This window comes from Antechinus flavipes, chromosome 3 (assembly GCF_016432865.1).
Source record: "Antechinus flavipes isolate AdamAnt ecotype Samford, QLD, Australia chromosome 3, AdamAnt_v2, whole genome shotgun sequence".
In the NCBI taxonomy this organism is placed as follows: Eukaryota; Metazoa; Chordata; class Mammalia; order Dasyuromorphia; family Dasyuridae; genus Antechinus; species Antechinus flavipes.
Window position 1 is genome coordinate 520,768,527 of NC_067400.1, and position 21,949 is coordinate 520,790,475.

General features: G+C 32.6%; 1 protein-coding gene across 1 annotated transcript in view; it reads right to left on the minus strand.

Annotated features, from left to right (window-relative positions):
- The window catches only part of PPME1 (protein phosphatase methylesterase 1), a 64,557-nt gene that overhangs the window by 33,641 nt on the left and 8,967 nt on the right, over nt 1–21,949 (minus strand). The window contains exons 2-5 of the mRNA XM_051987123.1: nt 12,779–12,873; nt 12,254–12,345; nt 3,406–3,463; nt 2,892–2,943 (exon numbers count right to left, since the gene is read on the minus strand). Of these exons, the coding sequence (XP_051843083.1) occupies nt 2,892–2,943; nt 3,406–3,463; nt 12,254–12,345; nt 12,779–12,873 (297 nt within the window). The remainder of the gene's footprint in view (nt 1–2,891; nt 2,944–3,405; nt 3,464–12,253; nt 12,346–12,778; nt 12,874–21,949) is intronic.

Below are 21,949 nucleotides of genomic sequence, written 5' to 3' on the forward strand. Positions count from 1 at the left end.
AAATGGCACACTAAAGCTATGGCAAGGAACCACAACATAAAGGATGGACTAGATAATCTTAGGTCTCTTTCCACTCTAACATTCAATCATTAAGTATAATCAATATATCTATATAATCAGTAAATCTAACAAACCAATCAGTAAGTATTTATTAAAGGCTTACTATGGACCAAGTCAAATGCAAAATAGTCCCAGCCCCGTTGCTCACATTTACTGGAGAAAAATAAAAAATAATACCCCAAATTTACAATTACAAAGTGTTTTAAAATTTCCAAAATTTTTCTCTTAACCTTGTGAAATAGGTTGTGCAAATATTCTTGTTCTCATTCTATATATGCAAGTTGGTTATCAAATTTCTTGTGCATCTACACTGATCTCTTCATTTTTTCCATCCTTTCTCCTTATTGGAATTACTTTTTTGTTCATAGACACATAGAATGACAACTACAATAACAATGTCTCAGTCATACAGCATCATGAAAATTAAAGTTTTAAAAGTAAATTTTCCAGACAGCAAAAAGCACCAAAACTTCTTGATAGTAAGTTTATCTATTGAAGTCTGTATTCTGTGGAGATACTTGTGGGTTCCCATTCATTGTGATTCTGGGCCTTATGTTTTAATATATCTCCTGAATATGTTCTTTATAAATTTCTGCATACCTTTTTTATATTTCATAATAATCAAAAAATCCCTCAGTTATTCTTCACTTCCACCTTTAGGCCCATTGCCATTTCCAGTTATTCATGTTACTGATGACGTAGTTTATACCACTTCTTGCCAGCAGATTACCTTTAACAAGACACACACCCCCTCCCAATAAATCTTTTCATTGTCTTGCATGTTCGCATACTGGCAATAAATTCTGTACATATATTCTATTGTCATGAATTGTGATTTAAGGGTCTTGCTTTATTCAATTCTTACATGTTTTTATCTTGTCTTCCCAAATAGACTATAAATCCAGAGCAAAGAGCAGGTCATATTTTACATACATTTCTAGAAGGGAAAGCACCAATTTTATTAAGGTCCTTCCCTAAAATTTAATGACCCAAACTGACAATACTCCAGATGTACTCTAAAGGCTACTCTTTTGCTGTAGATATTGTATTTACTATGCAACCTAGGATTGCCTGAGCTTTTGGGTTACCATGACATACTACCGACATATAGTAAATTTGCAATCTACAAAAATGCTCGAGATTCCAAAGGGGGGAAAAAACTCCATAGATTTGAAATTGTCTATAACTGCTTTTCTATATCTCACTATACTTCTCAAAGAACATGTATTTCAGTGTTACCAAAGAGGAGCTATAATACCTACAATATGATCTTCCAAATTAGTAAAAGTCAAAACAGAATAAGGCTAGATAGAGTTTTTGATAGTGAAAATGTGGATAATTTTATATAGAAGACTTCACATATAATATCATTAGATCCTTTCCTATAGTACATCTCTGATGTCTCATTGATGTGTAGAGATGAGTCTGGGCACAAGCCTTGAAAGGTCCTATCCAACAAGTTGAAGAGACATTAAGCATGGGATCAGGTGACAAATATATCTATTAACTTAGGATTCATCTAGTTTGTACAAATCAGAAGGGTAACTACCAAACAGTAAGTTATTTTGTTTAATAAAATCATCTACTAAGATGTGCAGGATGCTGTATCTATTGAAGGAATAACCACACATTCTTAAAAAGTATAAATATGGGCCATTTTCACTGTATGAATAATAACAACACATTTCTTTGATTTCTATAGCTTTAAGAACACTTTTTCTCACAGCTACCTGGTAAGAAGTACAAATCTCACTGTCTCTATATTAACAGATGAAAAAACGGAGACTCAAAGAAATTAAATGTTTTGGCCAGAGCGATAAAGATACTAAGAACCACAGTTAGACTCAAATCCACATTTTTCTGACTTAAAATTCAAGGCTCTGTAATATATATTGCCTCTTCAATCTATTGTGAATATAAATTTATGCCTCAATTATCCTCTATACCTTATTTGTACATAACTAATTTTTTGTCTCCTCCATGAAGCTCATTGCAGGCAGGGACTATTTTTTGCCTCATTTTATGTCCTTTTAAGTTTGGCAAATAGTAGGTACTTTGCTGTACCTTGAAGAAAAAAAGGGATTCTCTGAGGCAGAGGTGAGGGAATGCATTTGAGGCATGGGAGATGAACAGTGAAAAAGCATCATGATGTGTGAGGAACAAAGAGAAAGTCAATTTGACTGAACTTTAGGGCAAGAGGGGAAGTATTATCCAATTAAACTGGAACAATTGATTGAAATGAGGTAATGAAGGGTTTTAAAAGATAATCAGATAAGTTTGTATTTTATTCTAGATACATTAAGGAACCCCTAAAATTGAGTTGGGAAGGAGGGGTGACATGATCTGCATTTAAAGAAATTCACTTTGTCAGCAACATGTAAAACAGAGTGGAGTGGGGAAAAGCTTAGATGAAAGAAATTACTAGGAAGTATTATAATTACCTAAGAAAGAGATAATGAAAGCTTGAACTAAGGTACTGGTTGTGTGAGCAGAGTTAAGGGTTTGATGTAAGAGATATAGTAGAGGTAGAAAATGCAAGATTTAGGAAATAACTAAAAATGCAGGGTAAGGGAGAAGTAAGAAGTCTAGGATAATGATAAAGGTTATAAACAAGAGTCATAAGTTCCTAAAAGGTAGATCCCATATCCCATATTTATCTCTATTTACTTCAGCATAGTATAGCCTAGTACACTAGTACATAGCAGGCTCTTAACAAAATATTAGAAAATTAAATATACAAACTATTTGGTCACCTAAACTGAAAAGCTCTTTCTTCTTCATTATAGTACAAGTCAAGAAAACTAAGTGAAGGAAAAAAAGTATCAACTTACTTTGCCATAGTTTCTGCAGAGAGATCTTCAGAATTCTTGACTTTTGTCTCACCTGAAAAACCCATATATTTAAAATGTTTTCTAAGGATATTGTAAAAGTTAAAATGTTCCTCTCTGAAGCCCTGGTTCTAAAGTAATAAAATGGTAACTTTCTTAAGTTCACATGATGGGAAAGAGTAACATTCTGTGTCACAGACACAGCTTTTTGATAACAATTGAGCAATTTATACTAGACTCATCCAAACAAATTAGGTTTCCACTATTATTTAGTACAGCATATAAACTTTTTATTTGCAATTCAACTTCCACTCAGGAAAATTAGAACTCAGTTATCAAGTAAAACATTTTCTAAAATGAATATCACAATGAGAAGAATACAATTAATAAAAACTGGTACTTTCAAGAAATCACAAAATTGAATGGTCCAGGACTCTTGGTAATTTGTGACATTTAGGATTGTTTAGAGCACACTACATCATACCATATAATTAATTCTTAATTAAAAGTCACTTACCATGACTCCTCAGATCCAGTGCCACAATCCGACACTGAATTCTGCTGATGATTGCTGCCTGGAAGAAGAAAAAAGACAGGTATTTTACAAAATTATCAGAGAACCCCAGATAACATTTTAATCTTCATGATTACAGGAAGTGACTTCCATAAATGATACTGAAAACCACCATAGTTTTATTTTTTGGTATATGTGCTTGTTTTGTCCAACTCCAAAGACCTTCTTCCCACAATGTGGAAGTCATTAATTACTGTTTGTATTTGTGTTCATTAGTGAAGTTAATGCTTCTCCTTTTTTCAGTCATGTGTCTTTCCTCTTGAATTCACTAAAATCTTATTCTAATTCCTTTATGGTATGGCAATGATTTTAAGTTCTTGAAGGCAGTACTGGTACAATAAAATTTTTAAGAGGTACTATATATCAAAACTGCAAGATGGTCTACTACGATTTAAACAAGTTGATATTTTCTTATATATTTATATATGTGTATATGTAGAAAGATCTATACAAATGGCTAAATCACAAATCTTTTAAAATACTAAAGTATAAAATGTTTTGCCAAACTCCCTAGATAAGAACCATAGAAGCTAATGGTATACGCTGGTTCAAAACTCAATAAAATTCTGGCTATCAAATCATGAGATATAGTGCAATACAAACCTATTTTCTTTAAGGCATGACATTTTTAATGTTGATATATAATATAAAAACCGATGTCTATTTCTAGTAAATAGTAGTAAAAAAAAATTTCTAATGCACTATATCTTGTTGGTTTTTTTTTTTTTTTTTTTTTGCTAATAGCTAATTTACATTAATTATTTCATATATCATGGTAATTCTAAAATTCAATACCCAAAATAAAAAAATTAAAAGTAATTTTCAAATGCTAGAAAAATAAATTTAGTGAAAATACTGGGTCAGCTTAGCTAAAGACTGTTCAACACAATTTCAAAAAAACCTAAAAAGAAAAAGAGTCATTGAAACATCTTTTTAAAAGGCATAGAAGAGACCAGAAAGATCAGAAACAATCAAAGGCAGAGAAGCATCTCTGAAAGTTACATGTGGAACCTAGCATTATCAGATTTCAAACTTTTTTTACAAATCAGTAATCTAAATAAGCTGTTATAGGCTCAGAAATAAAGTAGTGAATCAGTGGAATAGATTAGGTACATAATATATAATACTATAAAATAGGTATATAATACATAGTAGTAAGTGATCATAGTAATCTAGTGTTTGATAAACCCAAAGATCCAAGCTCTAGGGGCAAAAACTCAATATCTGACAAATTTTTCTGGGAAACCTGTAAAGAAGTTTGGTAAAAACTAGGCACAGAAGAACCTCATGTATCATACACCAAAAAAAAGTCAAAATAGATGGACATAATAGATGATATCATAAGTTACAAGAGAATAGAAAAATTTATCTGTCAGATCTATGGATAAGGAAAGTTTATTAACAAACAAGAGATAGAGAACATCACAGGAGTAAAAGGGATCATTTTGTTTACATGAAATTAAAAAAAGGCTCTGTACAAAGAAAAGTAATACACCCCAAATTAGAAGGAAAACAGGAAACTGGGGAAAACTGCTTTTTCTTTTTACATCAAGTTTCTCTGATAAAAAGTCTCATTTCTCAAATATACAGGGAATTCAGACAAATGTATAAAAATAAGACTCATTCTCCTACTGATAAATGGTCAAATGATATGAACAAGCATTTTATAGAAGAAAGCAAAACTATCAGTAGTTATATGAAAAAAAATGCTCTGAATCACTACTGATCAGAAAATACAAATTAAAACTACTCTGGAGTTCTATTTCATACCTACAAGATTAGTTAACATGACAGAAAAAGAAAGACAAATGTTGAAGTGAATGTGTAAAAATAAGGATATTAATTCACTGTTGGAGTTGTGAACTATTCAACTATTCTAGAAAACAATCTGGAACCATACCCAAAGGGCTATAAAGCTGTATATACACTTCGATATTCAAAGAAAATAGAAAAAGATCTATGTGCACAAAGATATTTATAGCAGTATTTTTTAAGGAATTGAAGGTATGCCCATCAATTGGAGAAAGTCTGAACAAGCTATGGAATACTATTGTGCTTTAAAATACAATAAGCAATTTTTGATTTCCTTCACAGGCTAATTGTATACTATTTCAGAGTCCGATTCTTTTTGTACAGCAAAATAACTGTTTGGACATGTATACTTATTTTGTATTTAATTTATACTTTAACATATTTAACATGTATTGGTCAATCTGCCATCTGGGGGAGGGGATGGGGGGGGAAGGAGGAGAAAAATTGAAACAAAAAGTTTGGCAAATGTCAATGCTATAAAATTACCTATGCATATAACTTCTAAATAAAAAGCTATAATTAAAAAAAAAAATACAATGAGCAAGATTCTTTTAGAAAAACCAGAGAAGACTTAAATAAACTCATGCAAAATGAAGATGGTAGAATCACGAAAACACTGAGCATACCAATAGCATTACTGTGATGATGACCTCTGAAAGACTTAATTACTCTGATCAAGACAACAACCCAAGACAATTCCCAAGGAAAAATATTATCTACCTACAGAAAAAGAACTAATAAACTCTGGTTACTCACTGAAGCATACTTTTTCATTTTCTTTTTTTTTTTTTTTTGGGGGGGGAGGAATCTTTTGCAATATAGTTAATATGGAAATATATTTTGTGTAACTTCTCATGCATAATTGATATCATGTTGCCCAACTTCTCAAGGGATGGAGGAGGGCAGGAGAGAGAATCTGGAACAAAAAATGTTTAAAAAAAAAAAGAAAGAAAACTACAATTTTTAAAATGTAATTGGAAAATATTTAATGAAATACATGTATGTGTTTACATTATGTATGTGTATGATATATATATGAAAGTTACATGTTGACTTTATTATAAACTTGAAAAGAAAGCAAACTGTATGTTAGAGATTCATAGTTTTATGTATTCTCTTTTTCTACTCAACTATATATGAAAATGTTCATTTTATTTGGTGTTTGTTTAGTTCAGAAAAAAAAAAATCAATAAAAAGCTTGCTATATAGGTGAAAAAAAATGTGGTCAAAATGGAATTAGGTCCATTTTTTTCCCCAAGGAGTAACTCCAGACATCTTAGTGTATGGGGGCAATTATGCCATTCCATCCCCATACCCACTGCTCAATGTGGAAACTGCTTGCAGCAATGCTAATCAGAAACTCTAATTAGAGTCTTTTGTAGAGAGTTTTGTAGAGAGGGTCATACTGAGAAATCAGAATAATACTTGAAACAGTGTCTTCCTGATATTTTGCTGTCCTTTATAGTCTACTACATCCATAAGGTATCTCTGATATATTATGATATACTATTTCTTGAGCCCACAACAAATCTTATCTTTTTAAGTTAAGATTTATTTACTATAATTTAAAAATAAATGGCCTTCAATTTGAAACTTTGAGAAGCAATGAATTGCTACTATATTATTTTCGAAAGAAAGTATTTGCAATATCCATTAAAACAGAATCTGTTCTCTACAACCTAACTCTACTATATTCCAAATCACTATGTGGAAATTTGTCATTTTTTATTAGGAAGCATCAGATCTCAACTAGGAAGCATGATTTACCAACAGTTCTTCTTGAATCATAATCATTGCAATAATCAGAATCCTCAAGCCTTTCAGAGATATTTGTCTTTAAAAATGTTTATCTTCCTGGCTCAGATGATTTTATTATAAACCAACTCATGCAAATCTTCCCAGATTTCTCTGAAACTATCCCTTTATTATGGAGTAATAATATTCCATTATATTCAAAATACCATAATTTGTTCAGCTAATTCCCAATAGAAAAGAATCCTTTATGTTTCTTAGTTTCTACAGTGCCAAATCTATACAAAGACATCACCAGATGGTCAAGACAGAAATCAGACTGATTACACACTTTGTACTAAAGGTGATGTAAAGTTCTATACAATCAATTAAAACAAGACTTAGATCAAGAGTTTCTTATTGAAAAATTCAGAATTAAATTGGAGAAAATAGGGAAAAACAATTAAGACCCTATAGGTTTGACCTAAAAAACATTCCTTATGAATGATGTAGAAGTGAAAAAAAGGTTTAAAGGATCAGATCTGTAGAACTATAAAAAGAGATTCATGATATTGTTCAGCAGGCAGCAACAAAAAATATCCCAAAGAAAAAGAAGAGCACAAAAGCAAAATGGCTCTCTAATGAGAAAAAAAATAACTGAGGCAAGAAGAAAAACCATAAGCAAAGGAGAAAGGGAAAGATATAGCCAACTGAATGCAGAACTCCAGAGAACAGCATGGAGAAATAAGGTTTTCTTAAATGAATTAAAAAAATAGAAAAAAAAATGGAATGGAGAAAAACTGAGATGTCTTCAAGAAAATCAGAGAAGTCAAGGGAACATGTGCAAAAATGGGCATGATAAAAGACAAAAATGACAGAGACTTAACAAAAGCATAAGAGATTTAAGAAGAGTTGGCAAAAATACACAAAAAGTACTATATAAGGAAGAACTTAATATCATCAAAAACCACAATGGTGTGGTTATTGATCTACAGCCAGAAGTATTGGAGAATGAAGTCAAATGGGCCTTAAAAAACATTGATAAGGCTAGTGAAAGTGATGGAATTCCTGCTAAGCTTTTTAAAATCCTAAAAAAACAATGCTGTTAAAGTGCTGTTCTCTATGCCAGAAAATTTGGAAAATTCAACAGACAGAAAAGATCAGTTTGCAACCCAAACCTAAAAAAGGGCAATGCCAAGGAATGTTCAAATTACTGAACAATAGTGCTCATCTCATATACCTGAAAAGTTATATTTAAGATTCTGCACACTAGGCTTCAGTAAACTGAGAATGACTAGAAGAGCAGGCTGATTTTCAAAGAGGCAGAGGAATTAGACTAAATTATCAACATTTGCAGGATTATAGGAAAAAAAGTGTTCCAGGGGAAAAAAACCTACTTCTGCTTCACTGAGTAAATATGTGGATCATTCTCAAAAATATGGGAAAAACACCATCTTGTTGTTTCCTGAGGAAACTGTATATGGGTCAAGAACCAACAGTTAAAACCAAACATGGAACTGACTGGTTTAAGACTGGAAAAGGAGTATGATAAAGCTGTACACTATCACCTTAGTTATTTAACTTATTTACAGAGTGTATCATGAGAAATGTCAGGCTGGATGAGTCAAAAGCCGGAATTAAGGAGAACTATAAAAAATCTCAGATGTTAGATGACACCACTCTGATAACAGAAAGTGAAAAAAAAAAATCAAGAAGCCCTTTTGAGAAGGGTAAAAGAGGAGACTGTCAAAACTGGCTTGAAGCTTAACATAAAAAAAAAAAAAATACTAAAATCTTGGTAACTGGCTCCATCACTTCCTGGTAAATTGGAGAAGTGTCAGATTTTCTATATGTATGTTCAAAGATTTCTGCAAACAGTGACTGTGGCTGTGAAATTAAAAGACACCCGCTCCTTGGAAGGAAAGCTATGGTATTTTTGGGCAGCATACTAAATAAAAAACAGAGATATCACTGAACTAACAAAGGACTGTGTAGTCAAAACTATGACTTTTCCAGTAGCAAAGTATAGCTATGAGAACTGGAGATGCTAGATAAAACTTTTGAGATTTCCTCTCAACAAGGAGATCAAATCAATCAAAAGAAATTAATTCAGATTATTCAGAGGAAGGTTTAATGCTGAAGCTGAAGCTTAACTACTTTGGCCACAATGAAAAGACAGAACTAATTGGAAAACACTCTGATATTAGCAATGATTGAAGATAAAAAAAGAGGGGATAGCAGAGGATGAAATGTATAGACAGCATCATGTTAAAAACAAATTATCAGAATGGAAGGGCCTTAAGGTCTATTACTCTAAGAAAGGAATTGTTATAATTTTTTTTTTTTTACATATTTGGGTTCCTCTTTCTTCTTTTACTATCAATATGTGAATAGTAATTATCTATGTCAAAGTAATGCTATTACTCAGGATTGAGCAAAGTCACTGAGGAATCTAACTATTTTGGCCAAGTTTAATCTTCCCCATTTTTAAGGCTCTTGAATGTTTAAGATAAATTCATGAAAACAAAAGGGCCAGTGACTATAAACTTGGATTAAAGATCCCTGCAGCATGGTTGACATTCAAAAGTCATAATAAAACAATCCCTCATGTACATAAATGGTTCAGGGAAAAAAAATAGCTTGGTTTTAAAATAATCTTGCCACCCATTTGGATTATCTATTTTTCAATCACCTGTCATCATAGACTATTTTTTAAATCATGTTTTTTATAATTTAGTATGTCTCCAAATGAAATGCAAATCAGTGATATGATATGAATATGACATATTAATTAAGAAACAAAATTCTTTCCTTTCCTCAGCTGAAGATTTTAACCTACTATTTGGGCGAAAGCTAAAACTATGTCAAAAAAGCTGGACTATCAAGACCTAAAGTCAGAACAGAATAGAATTTGGCAACTGATATCACATTAATCATTTTAGATGGCATATAGTTTAGATGGGTACCCTGTCCATCTAAGTAAGAATTATAATTCTTGCTAGGCTAGTCAAATAAAGCAAATAAAAAATGCTTTAGTGATGCAAAAAACTGGATAGATGTTGGAATCTTTACAAACTGCTAACCCATTAGAGTTGATAGATTATTGATCTGATCTTACAAGGAGATGTTTTGGGCCAGAACCTGAAACAAGGTACTAAGTAGAACTAATTGATACAATGCTTGTGTTTACACCTTTACACATTGGAGTTCATACATTTGGGAGATTTCAGGGTTTAGTATAAGATATCCGAATTCACACCTCCCTTGAAGCTCTTAGGGCCAGAGAGCACGCTGGGAGATATCCCACAATCCCACTCTCTCATATATAAGAAACAGACAGAGGCTATCAGAGAGAGTTCAGCTGAATTAGATTGGAGAAGAGCATGCTGGGACATACACAGAGCACTCTGGGAGATTGAGAGCCAAAAACCCTCTCTCAGAGGCAAGAGAGATTCATTCCATTTTCTACTTGGCTGGCACTGTTTTAAGCTTATTATTTAGGCTACATGTGCAAGATAGAGTGCAAGGGAAAGAAAGTAGTGACAGGAACCTACAGTAGGCTGTTGTACCAGTAAGAGATTTTTTTGCTCATTTGGCTCTCAGGAAAGCATTAGGTTGGTCCACTGACAGGAAAGAGAGAAAAAGTTTTCAAAGCTCCTGGTACAAACTAACAGCAGTAATCTTGAATATATTATCATTTCATCATTATTCTTCCTTGCCACCCCAAAGCAAAAAGAAGAGGTAGTGTTAAAAGAAGCCAAGGATTCTCTGAAAAAGAAAGGATGAAATGGCAGGAATAGAGAAAATGAGTCACTGAATCAGAAATACTGAAGCTAACTATGACTAGAGGCTCCTTTTCCTTATATTGAGTCAAACGTATCAAGTGTCTACAATGTTCAAAGAATTGAGCTAGATTTTGCTCACTCAAGAAGTTGTCTATTTAGTTAAATAAAACTAGATTTAAATCAGAATAACTTGGTTCAAATCCTAGTTCTATTAAATACTACCTTTCTGACTACAGAAAAGTAATTTCCTTTCTCTAGACATGTTTTATAATCTAAAAAATAAGGAAATTAGGGTTAGTTTATCTTTGAGTTTCCTTCTAGTTCTGAAATTCTATATTCTAAGGCCCCTTTTAATTCTATCATAAGTTTTAAAAATAACAAGATGATATTTGGTAAGTACTATCAAGGTACTGTAGGGATTTTAGAATATCAGTAATATTTGGTTAGAGGAGTAGACTATACTTGTTGGAAACATTTGAGTTAGGCATTAAAGGCTGATTAAGATTTTGACATGTAGAAACTGGTGAAGGAGAACATTAAAGGTAGAAAACTATGACCAAAGTTATAGAGGCAGGTAACATATGATGTGCTAAATGAAAGCAGTTCAGCTTGGCTGGTGTACAGTATGTAGCAAATGGTAGTAGAATATGAAACTGGAAGAGTAGTCAAGTTGACAAACATTTATTCTATGCTTACTATGGATAAAATAAAAAGCAAACCAATAAATAAAAACCCAGTTTCTACTTTCAAGAAGCTCACTGTCTAATAAAGAAAGATATTATATTCTATAATGTATAAATCACTAGATTAGGCACTATGGAAGACAAACAGTTTGACTGGGCATGAGTCACCTGAATAAATTAATCAAGTCAGAAAATGTTCTATAAACTTTAAATGCTATTAAAATGTAAACTATTATTAATAATCAAACAGAGTAATTGAGCCCCTCCTTGCCATACACTTAAATAGGTAACCCCAGAACCACTTTGAATTTACCCAATCCTCTAAATCTAGAATCTATATTTCTTGGGAAATAGTATGGTATAGTAGAGAAAGCATTGGCATGACAATCAAAGACTTGGATTTTAGTTCATTCTTAGCTACAATTAGCTTTGTGTTCTTTAGTAAATCACTTTATATATCTGAGCCTGTTTTCTTCATCACTGTAAAAAAAAAAAGGGGGATGGGGGGGAAAGAGAGAGAGACAAGGAGAAAACTAAATAATGTTTAATGTTTATGACATTCCAGCTCTAAAACTCTATGATTCCTAAACTGCCTGTCTTCCATTGTGTAAATTGAGAGGAAAGATAATTATCTTAATCAAGCTCACCCAACAATAGGAATCTGCCAGAAATTATTCTCATTCTTACCAGGATTTTACATAACATGTAAATACATTTCAGGGTTCTCTTCCTAATAGCTCACAAATGACAATAACTTCTACTGTCAGCAACTTAACTTACAGTGAACACAGCCCAGGAAAGGGCAGAATGGCCTCCTCCATGCAGCAACAGCAAGACTGGACCTTCTGAACCACTCTTATAAATTCGAAAAGTGTATGAACAGTTAAAGATAATGCATTTCTATTTTTGGTTGTATTTTTTTCTATCTTTACCCATACTCATCTTTACAAATTACAGTTCAAAGATCACATTAAAGAAAAGGTTTGAAAACCCCGCTTTTCTTGGTTGAGAATGTCCAATTCAAAAAACTAATCAAAAATAACTTGTTCTCATTTGAAACATTAACTAAGCAGAAAATTCTGATTTCTATAAGACAGAATCCCATTTATTCACAAAAAGCTCTTGAAACCTTTTTTCTGGTACTTTTTTGAAGAGATACACAAAGCTTTTGAATTTAATCCCAATTTTTCCGACAAGTCTGGAGATATTGGTTTGGATTTACCAGTGACGTTCATCACAGTGTATATATATTCTGGGGAATAAATTCACAAGAATAAACACAAAACAATATTTTGAAAAAGGATATATCTTTGTCACTTTCATTCTCCACTACTACATCTTCCATAGATTCAAAGTACTGGTTCCAGGAAACAGGGGAAAAGTCTCGCTTTCTTCCAGGGCTGAAAAAGAAATGTTTCAGGTAAAATATTAACATATGGAGAGCTATTCTTTCAGTAACAAGTACTCCAAAATTAGTTTAAATTGTTCTGTTGTAGCCAATGTATATATTGTTTTGCTGGTTCTGTTTATTTTACTTAACTTTAATTCATATAAGTCTTCCCATGCTTCTGTATCTTCACAGTTTCTTATGATGTGGGAATATTTCATTATATTCATATATCACAATGTTGTTAGCCTTTCCCCAATCCATATACATTTATGTTGTTTCCAGTTTTCTTCTCAAAAAAATATTGCTATAAATATCTTAGATTATATAAGACCTTCACCTATATCATTTGATGTCCTTGGGTAAAAAGTATGCCAGGGTACATTTGATTTCCTCATAACAATTTGAAAAACTTCATGTAGTTCATTACTTATATTTTTCAAAGCAAATGATTGTTCACGATGCATGTAATGCATCCAAATTGTTTTATCCTGACATTAAGTGCTCAATACAATTTCCCTATATAATTTTAATTTTTAGAAACTAAATATTGAAAACGTTTATTGATATGGCATTGCCATTACAGATAAATTTCCCTTAAATGATTTCAACAAAATATCATACATAGCTAAAAAGTGTTTTTAACATCTATGGCTTTATCTACTTCCAATACATCTTCTCTATAATGCAAGTAGACCATTAGAAGTTGCTCTACATATGATTTGCCAAGCATGATTCTGACTATATCTATATCTACACTAACATTTCCACAACTGAATGTGGATTTTTACATTTTAGCAATTATGCAAACAATCTTGTAAGATTCAAATGATCCTTTTAATGTCCTTTTAAAAATTGGATTTAAAAACAATGTACATAGTTTCTGAATGCATCCTTTAAAGATGTCATTTCAAAAGGTTTCATGCTATCTGGAATTAAAGCATCCTTAAGAAAAAAATAAGTGGTTTTTAATCTCCAAATATATATCCATCCCACCCCCAGGACCACCCCTTATAACAAAGAATAAAAAAGAAAACTCAGAAAAACTAAGAGCAGTAATGTTGCATTACATTTACGTATTACATTTTCTTTTTTTGATTCTGCCTCTGTCTCTGATATCTTTGAGATATATGTGTCCAGTAGTGAGATCATGAAGTTATAGGATAGAAATGTTTTATTCAGTTCTTCCACATAATTCCAAATTGCTTCCCAGGGCAATTGGACCAATTCACAGTTCCATCAACAATATATTAGTATGTGTATATTTCTTCAATCCCCTCCAAAATCAACCCTTCTCATCTTTTATTAGTTTTGCCAATTTTCAGGGTATTTTATCTGGTATGTTTCTTAGTTTTTCTGAGTTTTCTTTTCTCTTTTATTCTTTTTTGAATGTTTGTGGGCTTCAAATTGAATAGTTATATAATCCCATCTTTGCTTGGACCACAAAATTTCTAAGGATTATAATTAGTATCATTTAAAGAGAAATCCCTTGCAAAATAACTAAAATCACTAACTTTAAAACACTGCTACACTGTTCCCTTTTGATTTCCTTAGTGTTTCCTTGGAAAAGTTTTTAGATTATATTGGGGGATAATTTAACATATGCTTAAAAAAAATCCTAATTTAAGTTCCAAATGTCCCCCTTTCCCCAAATTGAGAAAACAAGAAAAAAATAAACCCCATTGCAAATATGTAGAAACATGCAAAACAAATTTTCCCATTAGGCCAACTATATACTTTTAATTGCCAAATCTAAGTAGCCTTTTCTCAAATCTCATCATTGATCTCTCTGCAGCTTTTGATACTGTCAATGACTGTCCTCTCCTGGATACTCTCTTGTTTTTTATGACATTACTTTCTCCTGGTTCTTGTATCTAACTACTACTTTTTAGTCTCTTTTGCTGGATCTTCATTCATATTATAATTATGGGTGTTCCTTCAAGGTTCTATCCTTTAAGGCTATTCTCTTCTTTTTCTTTAGTATTTCACTTGGTGATCTCAGTTTCCATGATTTCATTCATCTCAATGGAGATGATTCTTAGATCTATATAAGCAGTCCTAACCTCTCTCTCTCCTGACCTCTAGATTTCATCTTTCCTGTGGACATTTTGAATTGGATGAAGATAGGAAGAGACTCACCCATAGTGAGTTTATATCCTGAACTCACTTAGGTGCAGATATAGAAAGACTATTAAGTCACAAAAAAATTAAAACCTTTCCACACATAAATAGACTAAGTTACAATATTACAAAAGTATTTACACATCAGGCTTAATATAAACTCATTGTTTAATTATACATAATGTTGAATTGTAATTTAAAATTGAATTTTTTTGAAGTGCACATGTAAGGTTATACATATATTGTTCCTTCTAACACTATCTTCAATTTAATCAGATGTATCTTGTTTGTACATAATTGTTTTCAAACTGTCTTCTTCATTAGATTGTGAGGAAAAGATATTGTGAGGAAGGTTTTTGCCTCTTTGTATTTCCAGCACTTAACAACAGCGACATAATATAGGTACTTATATAAGCAAAACAGTACTTGCTGACTTGATTTGCTAAATTTAGTCATTGTTATTGCTACTGCTAATGTAATATCACTCCCTCTTTCCCCTTTTGAGGAAGCTGTCAAGCACAATGATATATGTATTATTAATACGGATTTGATGTACCCTTCCAAAAATTATTAGGAACTGAAAATTTTTGCCAGAAGGTGATGATAAATTGTATAGCTATCTGATAGTAACCATAGATGCTGTATTAAGAGCCAATGAAATCTTTATTTATTCTAGAGACATTGTGATCACTTGAGGGAAACTGTGATGATTAAAATAGAAAGGACTAAAAACTTCCTGAGAGAATTGTTTTTAACTATTATCTCACAAAGAAACATGAAGAGAAATATGGAGATTTTAGTATCTGGAGGGAGCTTAATGGTATGTTTATTTTGAAAATTTGGAAATCAATAATGGCAACTATACAGATAGGAATGACTTTGGCTATGATCTATCTCAAAGATGATACAATGTAAATAATTATTTCTCTTAGTTTTTCTGTTTGTTAATAAATTGTTAATAAGTTGTTTGTTAATAAATTGTATAGCTAGTAACCTCAATGTTTAAGACCAATACATTGAAAGGCTGATAAAAATGTTTAATAAACTGGGTGGGAGTTCAGAACAAGCTGATGACATGTTGTGATTTTAACAATGTATGGGAAAATATGAAAACATACCCCTTTATTGCCTTAGAACCCAGATTAAATAATTAAAAAAAAATGCCAGAAACAGACAGTGAAGTAAGGACCCCATCTTGGCTACATATGAGGGTGATGTGAGCTTGGCTGGCCTGGTGGCTATGGAAATGTAGGGAAACATCTCTGGTCAAGATCAATACCTGAATACAGATGGCCCAATTCCTATAAACTTACTACTACAAGTGAAATCCTTGAGTTATCACCAAATTTAATAATGTTCAAAAAATTAAATGAAAAACTATTGTAAATGATTTCTTCCATCTCAAAACTGAACAAGATAGTCAGCAAGAAGTCTGAGAGGACTAGGAAAAGAGACCAGTTAACTCCTGCACTGGAATGATCAGAGATCTATAACCTACAGAGTTTTGTGTTTAGAGACAGCAAAAGTACAAAGTCTCCCTTCAACCCCACAGAGAAAAAACCCCAGTAGGTGGTCAGAAAGCTTCACTGTGAGGATCTTCCTTACAACTACAACACAAAGTCGCAGTGCTCAAAGTAGACCACTATTGACCTAAAGATTTCAAGGTCCCAAGATTCAAGAAAAGGCTCAGAAAATTCAGCACTCTGAACCTCAAAGATTCAGGCAGTTCTAAACCCAAAACTGGGTTTTTAAAACTCCAGAAACTGGAGAGCAAGAACTTAGGAAGATACCAAGCAGAGCTGACCACCCAAAAGCACAGCAAGAAGCCAAGTTTGGTCTTGATGCAAAGCTCCAATTTAGGAAATAATTGAAATGACTAAATCAAAAAAAATATCAACCAGCATTAAAAAAAAAAATTGCAAATTTAAAGATCTCTACAAAGGAGAGAGTACCTCTGTAACAATTGCAAGTTAGGACTGAGGAAAAAATGGACTTTTCTCAAAGACTACATGAATACCAGAAAGAAAAGAGGTAAACAATAAAATGAAAACTCCTAAAGGAAAGAATTAGGAGGGGAATCATTTGCTTAGAAGAAAAAATGGTAAAGCAGACTCCTTGAAAACTATAATAAACCAAAGATAAATCAATGACTCCATTATACAGCAAAAAACATCAAAACAAAATCCAAAGACTGATAAGAGAAGAAAATGTAATATCTGATAGCAAAAACTAATCTGGAAAACAGGTCATGGTGAAATTATTTAAGAAGTAGTGGACATTTTGAAAGTCACAACTTTAAAATATAAAAGTCTGGACACTAGTTTCCAAAAAAATAATAGGGTTGACCTTGGAATCAAGAAGACTCAAATTCATGTCCTATTTGTATAATACTGTTCTGTCCCTACCACTGTCTTTTAGGCTGTGATGGTAAGTCAAAAAACTTTGTTTTCTCTAGTGTAGTAGGTAGATTTAGGGAGGGAAAAAACAAAGTATTTTGTATTTTATAAAAATTAGCTTTCAATCACAAATAAGAAACTGGACCAACACCTTTCTAGCTTCTTTAGATCATAAAAGGTGTTTCTTCAGGTTTAAGAACTGAATGTGGGCTTACAGTCTAGTGAAAGCTGATTTTCTGAAGCCTTGCTGATAAAGTTCTTACTTGGAAATGAGAAAATGGAGACTACTCAATGAATGGAGGATAACCAGCACCTGCAGTCAATTTAACAAATGGCCACCATATGAAAGACACTATGCTAGCTAGCTAGGTGCTAGAATACAAAGACAGGAAATAAGGTAGTTGCTGCCGAGGCACTAAGAGTGAAGAGAAGAATTGACCAATTGGAATAAATTTGAAAACATGAAAGAGAATTAAATTTTGGTAAACTTGCTAAGAAGATGGTCAAAATAGATATCCATCTTAAAAAGTAAATATAGTATAGTTGAAAAGAATATAGAATTTAGAATCATCAAATCTAGGTTCAAATCCTGCTGTGTTCCTTACCTCCTCTGAAATTTAATTTCTTCATCTATAAAGTGAAGTTTTGACTAGATTTCTGAGATTTCTTCTAATTCTAAATACTATCAAGTATAGGTATTACTTTCTCTCCACTGTCATTACAAATTAGGCCAGAGGTGGGGAACCTACAGTCTGAGGGTTTTATGAGGCACACAAAATCATTTGCTAAGACAACTGAAGATGAAAGATGAATTGAAAGCTAGGCACAAAGCCTCTCAATGCTTGAGTTCTATAAGTTGATCTTTTTTTTTTTTTTGGTCTATGAATGATGTTATAAATATCTAAATGAGCTCAGCAGAAAAAAGATTCTCCACCCCTGGCAATAATATGGTGTTTCTAGTTAAAAGAGAGTCCCTTCTGCTTGGTTTTATGGGACATAAAATACTTTGCTCTCAAACTAGGTAGACTTCTTTCAAGAACAGAAGGCAAGTAAGGGGCAGTGTTAGCTCCCCTAAGTCTAGTATTCTTTTCTCTATATCATTTTCTCTGTCTAAACAAGAATTAGTTAAAAAAAAAAAGACAAAAAAGATTCATTCTTGGGAAATACTGAAACAGAATTCAAAGACAAATATAGGCATTAAGGGGGTGTAATATGAGGAAATGTAGCTATGTAACTCTATCAACAAAACTGAAAATTGAACTGCAAAACCCTGGATATAAAATCTGTCCTAGAGATAGCTTATTTTAGTAAATCCAACAAAGAATCATGATATGACTAAGAGATGGTAAATACAATGACCAAAAAGAGCATTTTGGCAGGAGAGCAATGAAGAAGTTGGAAAAAAAGGAGAAGACACAATATTTCACCGATAAGCATTATGCAACTCCAAACTAATTAACAAACTTAATAGTTTTTAAATAAGTCATAGTCATTCTTCATAGGCCCTTAGGTTTGGAGTTGGAAGGGATCAAAGGTCATACACTCATATATGCAAAAAAAAGGGTAACTGAAAGAGATCAATTGATAAGTCTACTACCCTGTAAAAGCTCTACATCCAAACTGTTTATATCAATTAATCAATAATAATATAATAATTAGCAATACAAACTCATTCTACTCCAAGTGTTCTTAACAACCTATTTTATGTCATGTATCTTTGTGGCAATCTGGTGAAGCCTGTGGACCACTTCCCAAAATAATGTTTGTAAATGCTTAAAATAAATATATTGGACTACAAAAAACAACCAATTATATTGGGGATTTTTTTGTTTTGTTTCATTTTGCTGAGGCAACTGGGGTTAAGTGACTTGCCCAGAGTCACACAGCTAGGAAGTGTTAAGTGTCTGAAACCAGAATTGAACTCAGGTCCTCCTGACTTCAGGGATACTGCTCTATTCACTGCACCCTCTAGCTGCCCCTATATTGAATTTTTTTTTTAATGTTTTTAAGTTTTTGAGGACTTTAGCTCATGAACTACTGGTCTACTCTAATAAGATTGTCCTTAAGCGATCCTTAGATATGAAACATGACAATAAATACTTTACAGCAGAAGGAGGAAAAAAATCTATTCCTTCCCGGTAAATCACTTTAAAAAATTTTTTTTTATTATAACTTTTTATTTACAAGATATATGCATGGGTAATTTTTCAGCATTGACAACTGCAAAACCTTTTGCTCCAATTTTTCCCCTCCTTACCCCCCACCACACCTCCCCCAGAAGGCAGGTTAACTAATACATGTTAAATATGTTAAAATATAAGTTAAATACAATATATGTATACATGTCCATACAGTTATTTTGCTGTACAAAAAGAATCGGACTTTGAAATAGTGTACAATTAACCTGTGAAGGAAATCAAAAATGCAGGCGGACAAAAATAGAGGGATTGGGAATTCTATGTAGTGGTTCATAGTCATCTCCCAGATTTCTTTCACTGGGTGTAGCTGGTTCAGTTCATTACTGCTCTTTTGGAATTGATTTGGTTCATCTCATTGGTGGAGATGGCCACGTCCATCAGAATTGATCATCATATAGTATTGTTGCTGAAGTATATACTGATCTCCTGGTCCTACTCATTTCATCCAGCATCAGTTCATGTAAGTCTCTCCAGGTTTCTGAAATCATTCTGCTGGTCATTTCTTAACAGAACAATAATATTCCATAACATTTATATACCACAATTTATTCAGCCATTCTCCAATTGATGGGCATCCACTCAGTTTCCAGTTTCTGGCCATTACAAAGAGGGCTGCTGGGCAAATCACTTAATCTCTCTGGGTCTCAGTTTTTTTTTCAGTTGTAAAATGAAGACTGGATTTTTTTTAAGGTTCCTTCCAATTCTAAATCCTATATAGAAGACACCATGTAATGAATCTTACAAAGGAAATTCCATGTCCTTTTCTAACCTTATTTTGGTCCTATCTTGTAAACCTTGTAAAATTTTCAACTACACTTTCATCTGCGTTAGTGTGGCATATTGAAAAAGAACTCAACTAACAGTCAAGATAAATGAGTTCTAGTTCAATCTCTGCCATTAACTCATCATGTGACCTCGAAAGGTAGCATGTCCAGAACTAAAAAGATAAATGCTAATCAACTAGTTAAAAAGTATTTTTAAGTGCTAGGCTCTGGATATACAAACGCAACGAATTAGACAATCCCTACTTACAAAGAATTTACATGCTACAGGACTAGTACATATACAAATCTATACAGCATAATTATAAAATTAATAAAAATACATACAAAGGAATTAAGAAGGCACTAGCAATTGAGGGTAGATAGCACTTCATGTAGAATTGCATAAAATACAAACTTCCCATTATATTCCATCCTTCTCAGACTATTATCTGGAGTACTGGGTATAGTTCTGGTCCATATTTCAAGGACAGAAATAGGTTTGAAAGCATCCAGAGTAAAGCAACAGGTTCATGATGGGTCGCAAGTTCAAATCATTCAAGGATCAGCTGAAGGAACTGGGGGTATTTCACTTGGAGAAGGAAAACTTAGGAGGAAAACTATTAGAATGTAAGCTTCTTGAGCAGAAGGATTATCTAGCTTTCTTGTATATGTAGCTGAAACACCTAGCACATAATAAACACCTAATAAATGCTTTCTCTATCTAGCTAACAATATAATCACTGTTTTCAAATATTAGAAGGACTGGCATATGAAAAAGATATTCGATTTTTTCTGCTTAGTCCAAATGAACAGAAATAAGTCATAGGCTGGATTTTCAAGCATCTGGAGGGCAGATGGTTCATATTTCATCCTTTTATCACCAGGACAATACTGTGTTCCCTTTAACACTTGCTGCATAGTTGGGATTTGAGGGGATAAGACTGATTAATTTTTAAAGACTTTTAACTGTTAAAGTAAGATCTGACTTTGTGGAGAAGGAAGGAATTTGTGGCCAAAAAAAGAACTAGAGTATATTAGGGAATGCAAAGTGGATAATTTTGAGTATATTATGTTAAAAGTTTTTGAACAAACAAAACCAATGCAGAATAGATTAGAAGGGAAACAATAAACTGGGGAAAAAATTTTATATCTAAAGGTTCTGATAAAGGCTTCATTTCTAAAATATATAGAAAATTGACTCAAATTTATAAGAATTCAAGCCATGCTTCAACTGATAGTGAACAGATAAGAACAGAATTTTTAGATGAAGAAATTAAAATCATTTCTAGTCTGAAAAAATGCTCTAAATCACTATTGATCAGAGAAATGCAAATTAAGACAACTTTGAGGTACTACTACATAACTCTCAGATTGGCTAAAATGGCAGAAAAAGATAATGATGAATGTTTGAGGGGATGTGGGAAAATTGGGACACTAATACATTGTTGGTGGACTTGTGAACTATATGGAACTATCCTTTGATCCAGCAGTCTCTACTGGGCCTGTATCCCAAACAGAACATTTAAAAAAAGGGAAAAGGACCTGGATGTGCAAAAATGTTTGCAGCAACCCTTTTTGTTGTGGCAAAAAACTGGAAACTGAGTGGATGT